We start from the raw sequence: 13,000 nt of genomic DNA on the forward strand, positions 1-13,000 counted from the left end.
TAGCTGAAGGGCTCTTCAGACTCACAGAGCTTCAGGCCAGTGGGTGTAGTCATGTGGATCCAACATCAGTGGCAAGATGGCAGGGTGAGACCTCCCAAGGTTGGTGAGGCCATCCCTGGAAGCAGACAGAGTCCCAGCGAGGAGGAAGGCGAAAAGTCAGAAAAAGATGTTTTCACGCATTCTTGTAGACATCATAGTCCCAAAGAGATATCATCAAGCTGTGACCTGATTGATAAGTTAGATTCCACAAGGGTCAAACTAACATAAATCTGCCACAATCCCATAATCCTGAACACTGTCTGTAAAAGGTTTGTGGCTATTGCAGTGAATTTACAAACCAAGCAGAGAAGTGAGAATGCTTGGGAGGGATGATGGGTGTCAAATTGGTCTGACGTCTACTGCATATGAATTGGCCTGGAGCTGATGGAGTTAGAAGTCATATGCTGCCCCCACATCATTTAATAGAGTAAAAAAGCTAAATTGGAGGGCGAACCACCACAGATATATAATACATAAAAATTGTTTTAAGTGATTTAAAGTCAAATATGGTGGAAGCTTTTCAGATGTTGTGGGGAAATGAGCTCCTTTGTGCCCTTTGGCCTTGGTTCTTTGCAACAGCTTGAGATATTTTCCCCACTAAACCCTACTGCCCTGGTTTTCTGCCCCCAGGACATTAATTTTTTTATCCAGTGGCATAGTTATATGATTTTGTCAACTTGAAGATGTATGAAAATGTAGGGGTGGAATCCAACCTGTCAATCAGGTCACAGCCTTCTTGGGTGCTTCCTGTGGGGGGAAGGTGACTTCCTATAAGCACCCTGGAAAACTCCTTCCTTCTGCCACTCAGCCTTCCTGCGTGCTGGGACACTGGTGGTCACTCCGAGAGCTGCCAGTGCCTTGTCATGTTTCTACCTTGGAGCCACGTGATTCTGCACCCACCGCCCTGTGATCTTGCTGCATCGTCTCATGGCTGCGTGAGTCTGAAGAGAAACTTACGGACTAGGATCAGACTTAGTGACTAGAGTTGGACTGGGCTGGGACACTTTCTTATGTAAAGCTCTTTCTTATACACACGAGTGTTACTGGATTTGCTTTTCTAGCCAACCTGGCCTAACATATCGTTAGTTGGCATTTCTTGGGTAAGCTATAAATTAATGGTTTGATATTTTTTGCCTGGCCCAGCCCTGGTCTGCAGTCTACCCAGGGTTTGTATGCACCTTACAAGAACTGACCAGTATACTCATGCTAATTAAATGACAATAGGCGACTCTGCAAACTAAGTGCATGTGTGGGTTCCACAAGAGGGTTAGTTAAAAGCCCTAGCACAGGACCATGCTTTGAAAATGATGAGCTTGCTTATATATGCAGTCAACCCCATAGAGGGGCAGAAAAAAAGGCGGTAGAGAGAAGGCAAAGTACCTCTTCCAAAAGTTGTAACATGGGCCAGCGACTACAACATCGAAGACAATGAGGCCCAGAGGGGTCCTATGGCAGGAACAGCAAGTCTGGTAGGAGCCCTGCAGCAAAACTGGTAGTGACAGGCCCAAAAGGGACCCTGCAGTGCTTGGTGGTAACGGGCCCACAAGAGATCCTGTGGCAGAACTACCAGCAACAGCACTACAGGAAAACTGATGGTGACAGAGGCCCAGAAAGGGCCTGCCGCAACAATAACAGCAACCAGCCTGTCAGGAGTTCTGTTGGGAAAGCAAAGAGGTCAAATGCTGTCACCAGGGGGCCAAGAATTTTTCCTTGTAGGAGTGAGGGAGAGGAGTTACTGGTTACTGAGAAGGGCCTGCTTGTTTACAGGTCTGAGAAGTTGAGAGCTGTTCTGCACCAAAGGTAGGGCTCTCCTCTCCACTTTGGGGGAAACTTTCCAGATTTTGTCTACATGCTTCCTGATTCTGATCTTGTAATCTGTGATCCTGATCCTGAGGTGTCCTTACTAAACCATTCACCATGGTCTGGTGAATTCTGTGGAGGCGTTACAACAAATTATTAAACCCAGCAGAGAAACAAGAGTGTCAGGGGTATGACAGCAGCTGTCAGCATGGGAGAATGAAGGGATGCCTGACCATGTGAAAGGAATTAGCTTTGGATTGATTCTGGTTATTCCACACTAACCTGACATCAAGTCAATTCCGACCCAACTCATAGCATTCAAAGACGACTTTTCGTGGGAGTAGAAAGCCTTTCTCTGAGTGGCTGGTGGTCTCAAAAGGTTTATCTTGTGGTCAGTGCAACCCTTATTACCACCATGGCTTCTCATCCTGGTCATTATTCCCTCTGAAATCAGAAACTTCCGACTACCATTTTACGAGTGTCAACCTGTAAATGTAATAAAATATCTAGATATACTAACACAGAATTGGTTGCCTACTATCCTATGGGTTAAGAAAGCTTATTGCTTGCAAACTTCAAGAAATAGTCCAAAGCTATGATGAGGGAAAACATGTTTAAATCACAGTCTTAAAAGCTTACAACTGTAAAAATATTTTGGTAAGCTATCTCCAAATGTGATTATAGACTACGGTTTGAGTAATTGTATTTTCTTTGAAATCAACAATATTTAATACTAAGTACAAAATTAAAGTGAGTTTTAAATGCTGATTCATTGGGTTAATGTTTTTCTGAAATCAAAGCTCTATTTCATAGACATGTCAGAAATGAATTACATGCAACTCTGCATTTTATAAATTTTATCAACTGATTTTCAAAAATTGCTCATTTGTAGCATTAAGGTTATCTTTAGAATGTGGAAAGTTTAAGTCTATTAAACTGTATGCTCTAGAATTTTAAATATCTATGAATACTATGTTGATTAACATGTGCAAATCACCTTCTCAGATTAAATAGCTACAGAAATTAAATTGGAAAATATAGAATCATTAATTCAAACCAATGGACAGACTGACCTGCACTTGATAACTAATGGTATATTTTAAAATATTTTATAAGCAGATGGATTTAGCATTTAATTTTTTTTTAGTACAAATGGACTTTCATCTAAAAAAACTAAGGAAGTTTTGTTAGGTCTATCCCTAGTCTTTCTGATCTCCAGCTAGAACAAGACACAATATAAAAATGACATTACCCAATTTGTTTACCCATTTGTTTGTTCTGACTTCAGCTGCAAGAGCATATCAAATTGTTCAGTCATTGAATCCGTTTTACCTTTAGCAATTATTTTCCAGAGTACTGACAGAATATCTCAATATGATCTGACTCCCCACTACCCATGAAAAAATAAGGCACATTATGCAGTGAAAATTAGCTTTTATTAACTGTTAGAAACTTTGCTGCTCCAAATTTGAAAATAACTGCTTTGAATAGCTGGGGGGTGGGGAACTTGCATAGAAAAAAAAAATTGCAAGCTAGCTTCATTGCCTCTAGGGTAGGCTCCTGAGCTCAGTTAACACAATGTAGCATCAATAGCTTCTGGTAAATGGCAAAAAAGCAGCAAAGTCCTGCAGTGAAGCTGTAAGTAAAGTTGAACAATCCATTCCACTAACTCAATGGACTTCTTACATTTTTTTTCTATCTATAAAATCCTATTTCCTAAAAACAAAAACTTTTTTTAAACCCCTAACACCTAGGCAAGTAGTAAAAAATGTGATGGATTCAAAAACAGTAGAGAATAGGAACTAATGCAAAATCATAAGTAGCCAATCAAAGGCTTTTCTTATACTGGCTTGTCTGCAGCTTAAAGGCTCTTCTTACTTCTCTAGGAGTGACTCCAGCTCTTCTTGCAAAGAGCTGAGCTGCTCTTTTTCTCGGTCTTCCTTTTGCTTGAGTTCATCCAGCACGGCCTGAAATCTGTTCTTGAGGGCCAGGTTCTCAACTTTCATGATGAGATCCTCCTGCCGTTTGGCCCTATCCTGGGTTTCTTGGAGCTTGCCTTTCATGCTATCAATTTGTTTTTGAATTCCCATAACCAACTGATTGGTTCCTTCATTTTCCTGGTGCTGTTCATCTGATTCATTTAGCTTCTCCTGTAGCTGTCTCTCCAGATCTTCCTCGGTGTCTATGATGTTTATATCTTCTTCATCCTGATGTTGAGCTTCATCTTCATCGTCACTGCTGCTGCTGAGGTCATTGAATATCTCTCGAAGCTCATCATGTTCCAGTGAGTCATGGCCCTGCCTGTGCCCAGACATTCCTGGAGAAGAGATATCAAGGCCTTGATTTTCTGTCTCCTTTGTTTCATCTTCAGCAATTATTTCCCAACGAGTACTGACAGCTTCTGCATCTGTACTCAGCAACCGCTTCACTTCCTTTTCCACATCTGGAGATTCAATATACTTCTTCTTTGCTGTCTTCCGGAACCTTCTCTTTCGGACATTTTTCAGAGGCAGAGTAATTCCGTGGTTCCAAATAAATTTTTTCTCTTTGTCCTTATCTTTTTTCTTGCTTGCTTTGGGATCTGCTGCAGGAGCAGCAGCAGCAGCAGTAGTGGTAGTAGTAGCAGTAGTAGCAGCAGCAGCAGCAGCTGGCTCTTCCACAGGAGGATAGAGATCACCATCAACTGTGGATACAAGCATCTGACAGATATCAGCTGTCTTGTAAAAGGTTTTCTTGTCAATGGTTTTCAAGCTTTCCATAACACAAGGCAAATCTACCAATTTTGAGGCCAGAGGAACCCGGTCCACTCTGACAATGCCATGACGCCCATCGGGGTGTAACTCAATGCTCAGTCTGTCTTTCAGGTTGACATGGCCAGACTGCACTGCCCGCCTCACAGTGGAAGCATATTCTGGTGGCAGGCGTAAGATAAACTGGCTCTCGAGCTCATGAGGAGCATCATCTTTGCTCTTACTCATCTTTGCTTCTCTGTAACTCACTTTTCTGATGAGCACTTGTTTCTCTGTGAAAGTCCAACTATTGCAACCGTCAGAAAGACCGCTTTGTTTGAAATTTTACAAAGCGTCCTAGGCAGGACAGCAGCTAAGCGTCTCTAGTCCCAATTCTGAATACGATTGTCAGTGAATACCAGTTGTTCCTGACAAGTTTACTTTCACTTAATCAACGGATGCAATGTCAAGTTCCGACCTCTAGGTGCCGCTTGCCGGAGTGCAGACAGCACTTGCTGGCGAGAGAGCGATGGCGATTCCTGCGGAAGGATTTTAGGCTCAGAAAGTTAAAGCCCAGGTGACAGTCCCAGTCCAGAGTCTCCCAGAAGAAAGATATTCAAAATGCAGGGGCAGAGCAGGGAACTCTCTTCGCCTCTGTTACTTACAATCCAGGGACGATGATAAACGCAGCTTCTCTAGAGCGGAGGTGAGCGAAGAGAAGCGCAGAGCAGGCCGGCTGATAACTAGTTTCCCCGAGTCCTGTGTTCTCCGGGCGCTCGCCAAAATGAACCGCTGCCGATTACCAACGTTAAGGTCCCGGTACCGGCAGCGTTAAAGTTCGCTGAGGTCCGCGACTCCGAGAGCCAGGGCCGGCGGCCCGGCGGTTCGGCGGCTGGGCGGCGGCTCGGCGGTTGGGCGGCTTAACGGCTCGGCAGCTGAGGGAGCTCTGCGCGCCAGCGTCCCGCGCGGCCGAACGCCAAAAGCAGGAAGTGCTACGTCACGGGGCGGGCGGGATCGCTGTGCGTGCTCACTGAGCAGGCGCGCGCAGGCGCAGTTGGGCTTCTGACGTGGCGACTCCACCCACCTCCCCGCCCCCACCCCAAAGCCCGCCAGCGTTCTTGTTTTCGCTGGAGTGTGGCGTTTGATTTGCGGGATACAATAGCAAAGTTTGAGAAATAGCTTTCGGTTTGAAATTATCTAGAGACCACAGCGCCAAGACTGATGTTGTACCGCCCCTTTTCCTTCCCCCCGCCGTTTAAAAACCCACCAATAGATTTCTACTCGGCGATCCAAGAGCCAATCAGAATGGACCTGCTCCGTCGTCTCCGAGGCTGTAGATCTTTCGAGGGAGTTTACCGTGTAAGCTTACGCAGCTTTACAGCGGTTCTCAACCTGTGGGTCGCGACCTCTCTGCGAGTCAACGCCCTTTCACAGGGGTCGTCCGATCCATAACCGTAGCAAAATGACAGTGATGAAGTAGCAACGAAAATAATTTTATGGTTGGGGGGGGTCACCACAACACGAACTGTATTAACGGGTCGCGGCATGAGGAAGGTTGAGAACCACTGGTGTACACCCTCGTCTTTCTTCCTAAGCGGCGTAAACGCCGATCTTGCAGTTCACAGCCAAACACTTAACCCACTGCGCCGCCACCAAGCCTCCCCCTCCACCGAGTCACCGCGAACGTGGGCAGTGTGTGGACTTTCGGGTGACTCCGAGATAACCGCGGAGGTCGCGGAGGCGTCCTTGCTCCTGAAAACATCTCAGATGCCCCCCTGTCCCCTTCCCGCCCCCTAAAAAAAAAAGTGTACCAAACATGTCATACCAAACCAAACACCCACTGCCATCCTATGGACTCGGCGAAACGCTTTGAGGTTTCCTTACTGAACGAACTGCTACATCTGTCTCCCCGTGGACTGGCTTTTGGCCACGCAGTTCGAAGCCCACTGCGTCACAGGGCTCCTTTAAGGACATTCACCCCCGAAATAATTCCATGTCTACATTTTGTCGATTTTGAACATGTCTGCAAAGAGGACCCATGACCTGTTTCTATTTTGGTGGATTCTTGGGGAACAAGGGTGATTTTTTGTTCCTTTTAATGTGCTTGACATGATATAAATGTAAACAGACAAGAGTGTTCTGAGGACACAATAAGGGGCTAAGAAAACTTTGTAGAAATTTCTGTTTTAATTCCATCATTCCATGAATTTGATGAAGACCCCTGTACGTTCCCTTAGGAAAGAGTTGTTTGGTAAACAGATGGCTAAGGTAGAATACAATTGAAGTATTATTCCCTGCCTTTCATGTCCCAGTACTATTTTAATGCTTCTGGAAAAGTAATGTTGGAACTTTTTTCACACTACCTCAATTATTTTGTTCGTTTCTGTCTCCCTTTTCTATGGGAAGTTAGGTGTTTAACAACATCTATTTACAATTTTTATCTAACAGTTTCCACTTATTCTCACACATTTTCGTTTGATTTTAAAATAGGATCAGTAAAGCTTCAAGTCATTTCAAATTTAATTTCTATCCTTTCTTAAAACAACATTCTTGAAATCTGATTAACATTCTCAAAATTGTTTTATTTGTGTACAGTATGTCTCCTTCACCCAAGACTGAAAGCATCAAGTCGGTAACTTTTCTTATCTTGTTCATCGTGTTCCAGAAAAAATTTCCACTTGAATGATTCAACTGACTCATTTAGAAAGAACGTGAATAAAGACTAACCCTACAATAATTTGTGAGAGAATATTCACTGTATATCACCTTCAAGTGAGAAAAATCTTTGTATGCATATACACATATTTCTTATACTTAAGGTTCTGTTTTTCTGTCACTAGATAGTGTCAATCATCATGAAGCTTGGGAAATGAAGCATGTATCAACAGTGAACATGTCCTCTTTCATGTAGACTGTGTTAATGTACCTTAGGAGGAAATTTAAGTGGCCTGGAACAAGATTAGTTTGTATTGTAATTCTGAAAATGAATTCACACCCTTCTGGATAGCTGTATTATTCTTCTCTGTTTCAGAAGTCTTGAAGATACCTCAGCTTTAATTTCCAGGATATCTCCTCTTTTTTCTGAAAGATTTTTTTCAATGTACTTGCCCTTCACTAACATGCTGACTTCTGCATAGTGCTTTATTTAACCATATGTTATGTCATAAATATACATAAAAATAATCCAAATATTATTTTGCATTTTAATTCACTATGATGCTCAAATATGCTTGGCACTGAAAATAGCGTTATATAAATTCTATCAAAGTCTGATTTTCCAAGATTATGAAGTATTTTGGTTAGTAAACCTGTCATTGGAAGAGTATGTGAGGTGATCAAAAGGATTACCCGAGTTTCCCTAAGGGCCATGCGTGGTCCCTTCGATCCCGAAGCACAGTGTTCTACTTTTGAGTGTAACTCACCCTTTAAATACTACACTTGGGTGTAAAATTATATTGACGTTAAAACTAAGGTCTCAGTCACAGCACCATCACCTTGATTCTCACGGATAAATCCTTTCTTTAATCCACTAGGCACACAGGAAACCACAGACTGAATTGATGAAAGAATTGCCCTCCTGTGGGTATTCTGTAAAATATCTGCCAGGATGCCAAAGACTTTGGAAGAGCAAGAAATTCACCAATGTGGTTTCAAATTCTCCAAAGCCTTCCTATGGAGCCTGTAAATAAAGACTCTTATGATAAAGGAGTGTGACAATCAGGCTACTGCTAATACTGTGTAAACTTTCCAGTCCCTTTGGAGGCAAAAATATAGGTGATGGGAAAAGTCCTACTTATATTTTAGTGGTAAAAAATTACAGAATGAGAAATAGCAAACATCACTTCTCCCTAATCTGAAAATGCAACTCAATTACTCTTTTTAAAAAATCATTTTATTGGAGGCTTATACAACTCATCACAATCCATACACCCATCCATTGTGTCAAGCACATTTGTAACTTGGTTGCTCTCATCATTCTCAAAACATTTGCTTTCTGCTTGAGCCCTTGGTATCAGCTCTTCATTTTTTCCCCTCCATCACAAATGCTTGATAATTTATTTTTAAATTTTTCATGTCTTACATTGTCAGATGCCTCCCTTCACCCACTTTTCTGTTGCTCATCCCCCAGGGAGGGGGGTATGTGTAGATACTTTATCCATTCCCCCCTTCTACCCCACCTTCCCCTTACCTTCCAGATATCATCACTCTGATTATTGGTCCTGAGAGGTTTATTTGTCCTGGATTCCCTGTGTTTCCAGCTCTTATCTGTACTAGTGTACATCCTCTGGTCTAGCCAGATTTGTAAGTTAGAATTGGGATCATGATAGTGGGGACGGAGGAAGCATTAAAGAACTAGAGGAGAGTTGTATGTTTCATCGGTGCTATACTGCACCCTGACTGGCTCATCATCTCCCTGAGACCCTTCTGTAAGGGGATGTCCAGTTGCCTACAGATGGGCTTTGGGTCTCCACTCCATGCTCCCCTCATTCACAATGATATGAATTTTTGTTCTGGTTCTTTGATTCCCGATACCTGATCCTACCCACACCTCATGATCGCACAGGCTGATGTGCTTCTTCCATGTGGTCTTTGTTGCTTCTCAGCTAGATAACTGCTTGTTTATCTTCAAGCCTTTAAGACCCCAGACACTATATCTTTTGATAGTCAGGCACCATCAGCTTTCTTTCTTCACCACATTTGCTTATGTACCCTCTTTGTCTTCAGCATCAATTACTCTTTTATCACCATATTTTTAAAAATCGGTTTACCTAAAAATGTGTACAACAGTTTTTTGTACCAAGTAGGAAGCTTCCCTTAGGAGTAATAAAATGAAATAAAAGAAACTACAGTCCCTCACTCACTGCCATCGAGTCGATTCCAACTCATAGTGACCCTATAGGACAAGGTGGAGCTGCCCCTGTGAGCTTGCAGGACTGGAACTCTTGTAGGAGCAGACAGCAGCCTCACCTTTCTCCCAGGGAGCAGCTGGTGGTTTGGGCTCTGACTTTTTGGTTAGCAGCTCAATGCATAACTTGAGGATTCAAATAAATGACAGCCACTATAATGTCTTGAAATTTAGAAGAATCTTTTATTCAGTTATAACCGGACTGCAAGAACCTAAAAACGACTCTTTGATTGCAATTCCGAGTGGACATTTCAGTGAGTCCATAAAGCCAAAAACTCACTTATCATGTATTATGGACTTTCCTATAGAGCAAGCAGGTATGACAAAAGCAGAAAGCAAAATTAATGTTATTATGCTTTAGAGTCAGTGAGCATTACAGGATACAACATTGATTATAATCTCCTGGTTAGCAAAATAAGAATAGTAATGTCCTGGTAACATCAAAAGGAACAATATTAGTAATTACAATGTTCTGATCTCAAGATCAGAACAAAATGTACAAGAACATAAGAGTACTTTCTAAAATCAATCACTAGTGGGACTTTCTGAAATGGGAGGGGTAAGGAGGCAGGTCATTCAGTGGTCAACAAGATGGTGTTACAGTGGCCAGTGCTTAGTCTGTCTCATAACCACTATAGCTCCAGCGCCATCAAGTTCGTTCTGACTCATATCCACCCAGATACAGCAGAAAGGAACGCGATCTTATCTTGTGTCATCCTCACAACTGTTACATGTAAGTCCATTGCTGCAGCCACTGTGTCAATTCAGGTCACTCAGGGTCTTCCTCTGTTTCACTGATCCTCTACCAAGGACTGTGATGTCCTTTTCCAGAAGCTGGTCCTGCCTGAGAGCATTTCCAAAGTACTGAAGATGAAGTGTCATTGTCCTCCATTCTAGGGAGCATTCAGGCCCTATTTCTTTCGAGATAAATTTGTTTCTTCTTTTAGCACTCAAAACCCAAACTCCACTCCCCTTGAGTTGATTCCGATCCACAGCGACGCTGCAGGACAGGGAAGAACTAACCGCCCCTGTGGGCTTTCGGAGACTGTAGCTCTGCTGTGACCACTGTGCGGCCAGGGCTTCTTCAGCAAAACAAAACAAAAAGCACCACCAACAAAAACTGCCTCAAACTCATTGTCTTCCAGTCTCTTCCAGCTCACAGTGACCCTGCAGAGTTTTACTCTGACTAGAACTGCCCGAGGGGGTTCCCCCAGTGTGACTTTACAGGAGTAGAAAGAAAGCGCAGTCTGTCTCCCTCGGAGCACTTGGTGGTTTCAAACTGCTGGACTTACGGATGGCAGCACAAGTAAGCACTACCACAACTCACGTGCAGGCGTTGTTCTCCTGCTGTCCTTATTCCCTGCCCAGCTTTCCTACGCATGTGACGTGATTGAAACCACCCTGGCTTGGCTCAGGCACACTTTAGCTCTCAAGGTGACACCTTTTGCTTTGTAATACTATGAAGGGATCTTTTGCAGGGATCTTTAATACTATAAAAGGATCCCAATGCAATACACCATTTGATTTCTTGACTGCTTCTTCCATAAGAGGTGATTCTGGATCCAAGTGAAATGAAATCCTTGATAATTTCAGTCTTTTCTCTGCCATGGTTTTGTTTAGTTGTCTATTTGTGAGGAGTTTTGCTTTCTTTCCATTGAGCTGTAATTCATACTAAACGCTGTAATTTGAATCTTCATCAGTGCTTCAAGAACTCTTTAAAACAGCATTTGTTCTCTTAAAAATGGAATATAATGGTCGATAGAATTATAATGTGAGCCACAGGTCCACACTACATATGATATTTTAATTTTTCCTACCACCACAATAAAGTGGTGTAAAGAAACAAGTGAAATTAATTTTAGTAATCTGTTTTATTTCATCCTATGTATGTATACCATCTACAATAACATTTGAGCATTTAGTCAATATAAATTTCTTAACAATACATTTCACATCCTCATTTTATACTAAGCCTTGAAAATCTCACATGGATTTTGCACTTTCCGCACGTCTCATTTTGAACTCGCTACATTTCTAGTCTGCACAGTTTGCTTTTCTTGACCCAATTTTGAAGAATCAACACTTATTTCCTTTTATCTATGGCTTCAGTACTGCCCTCATCTGCTTGTAAACTTCCAAAGGCTGGAGACTCTTGTAGTCACAAAGTGACTGCCAACAGTAGCTGGGAATTTCTTTCCTTGTCCATGGCAAGTTAAGAGAGTGACAGTCCCAGCCAAAGTCTTTCTTTCTAAAGGAGCCCTGGTGGTGCTGTGATTAAAATGCTCAGCTGCTAATCAAAAGCTCAGCAGTTCAAACCCATCTGTGTCTCCTTGAGAAACAAACATGGCAATCTCTAAGGATGCACAGCTTTGGAATCCCCATGGGTCAGTCTGAGGAGTTTTCTGTCTTATAGAGTTGCTAGAGCTGGAAAGATTCCACAGAAGTGGTTTTTTCAAAATCATTAACCATTCATGGCTCAATCATAGTCACCAGGGAATATGCTAAGTCTTTGATTCTCAAAGTGGAAAGGGATACATTTGATACTGTCATTTTTCTTAGTCACAACCTCTGGGGGCAAGTAGTAAGTAGAGAGACTTGAAATACAATCTACAATGTCCAAAATAGCCCCCCCACAATGAAGAATTATCTAGTTCAAAATGCCAGTAGTACCAAGTTGAGAAACTTTGCCCTAAGCTGGTTATATTACACCTGTACCCCTAAACCAAGCACTGCCAAATATTTATCAAGATCAAATGCAGCTATAAATAGATTCAACTTCCCCCTAGAGAAGTGGGGAGTGGGGTGTGGAAACCTAAACAACAACCAAAAGTGGGGGAGGGGAATGGAGTGGGCCACCAATCATTCAGGAACTGATTTTCTATTATAAAGCATTTATGTGCCAACTGTGGGTAGATATCCTTTTAATACAAAAACTCATTTTATCCGTCATTATATAATGTAACTACTGGTGATTTAAAATTGTTGTCAACATTCTCTACATTTTTAATATGAAGATTTCTTTTTCTTATATCATCAAATTCATTCGTTACAGAAGTATGTTTAAATGGAAAAGTTGTTGACTAGCATTTTTTTTTAAGCAAAGCAACTTCGGTAGCATAGTGACTTCTTCAAAAAGAAATGTCAGAAGGGAAATTTTGGTAACGATTCCTATTTTAAGCCAATGTGAATTTTAAAATAACAGGACAAAAATGTTTTGTTTCAATTTTCTGGAAAGACCGTTCTATTCACCTTTTGGTGAGGAAGTAACTATTGGCCCCCTTTATTCTAAACCAGTTAATATTCTAAAATAAGATCCGACAAACTCTCACTCGATCACGCACTGCCATCGAGTTCATTTCGATTCATAGCGACCCTGTGTCACGGAGCAGAACTGCCCCTGGGGGGTTCCGAGGGACTGTCGCTCTGTAGAAGACAGCCTCGCCTTTCTCCTGCCCAGGCACACAGGACTTTCAGAAATAGCTGGAATAGCAGGCGGTAGAGAACGAGGGGGACCTCTGGGTGCCGC

General features: G+C 42.4%; 1 protein-coding gene across 1 annotated transcript; it reads right to left on the reverse strand.

The window, feature by feature from the left end:
- Nucleotides 1–3,253: 3,253 nt before the first annotated feature.
- TAF7 (TATA-box binding protein associated factor 7) lies at nucleotides 3,254–5,525 on the reverse strand. The gene has a single exon (XM_075541709.1). The coding sequence runs from the start codon at nucleotides 4,815–4,817 to the stop codon at nucleotides 3,714–3,716; it is 1,104 nt and encodes a 367-aa protein (XP_075397824.1). The 5' UTR covers nucleotides 4,818–5,525; the 3' UTR covers nucleotides 3,254–3,713.
- Between the last annotated feature and the right edge of the window lie 7,475 nt (nucleotides 5,526–13,000).

Source organism: Tenrec ecaudatus, chromosome 2 (genome assembly GCF_050624435.1).
Source record: "Tenrec ecaudatus isolate mTenEca1 chromosome 2, mTenEca1.hap1, whole genome shotgun sequence".
Classification (NCBI taxonomy): Eukaryota; Metazoa; Chordata; class Mammalia; order Afrosoricida; family Tenrecidae; genus Tenrec; species Tenrec ecaudatus.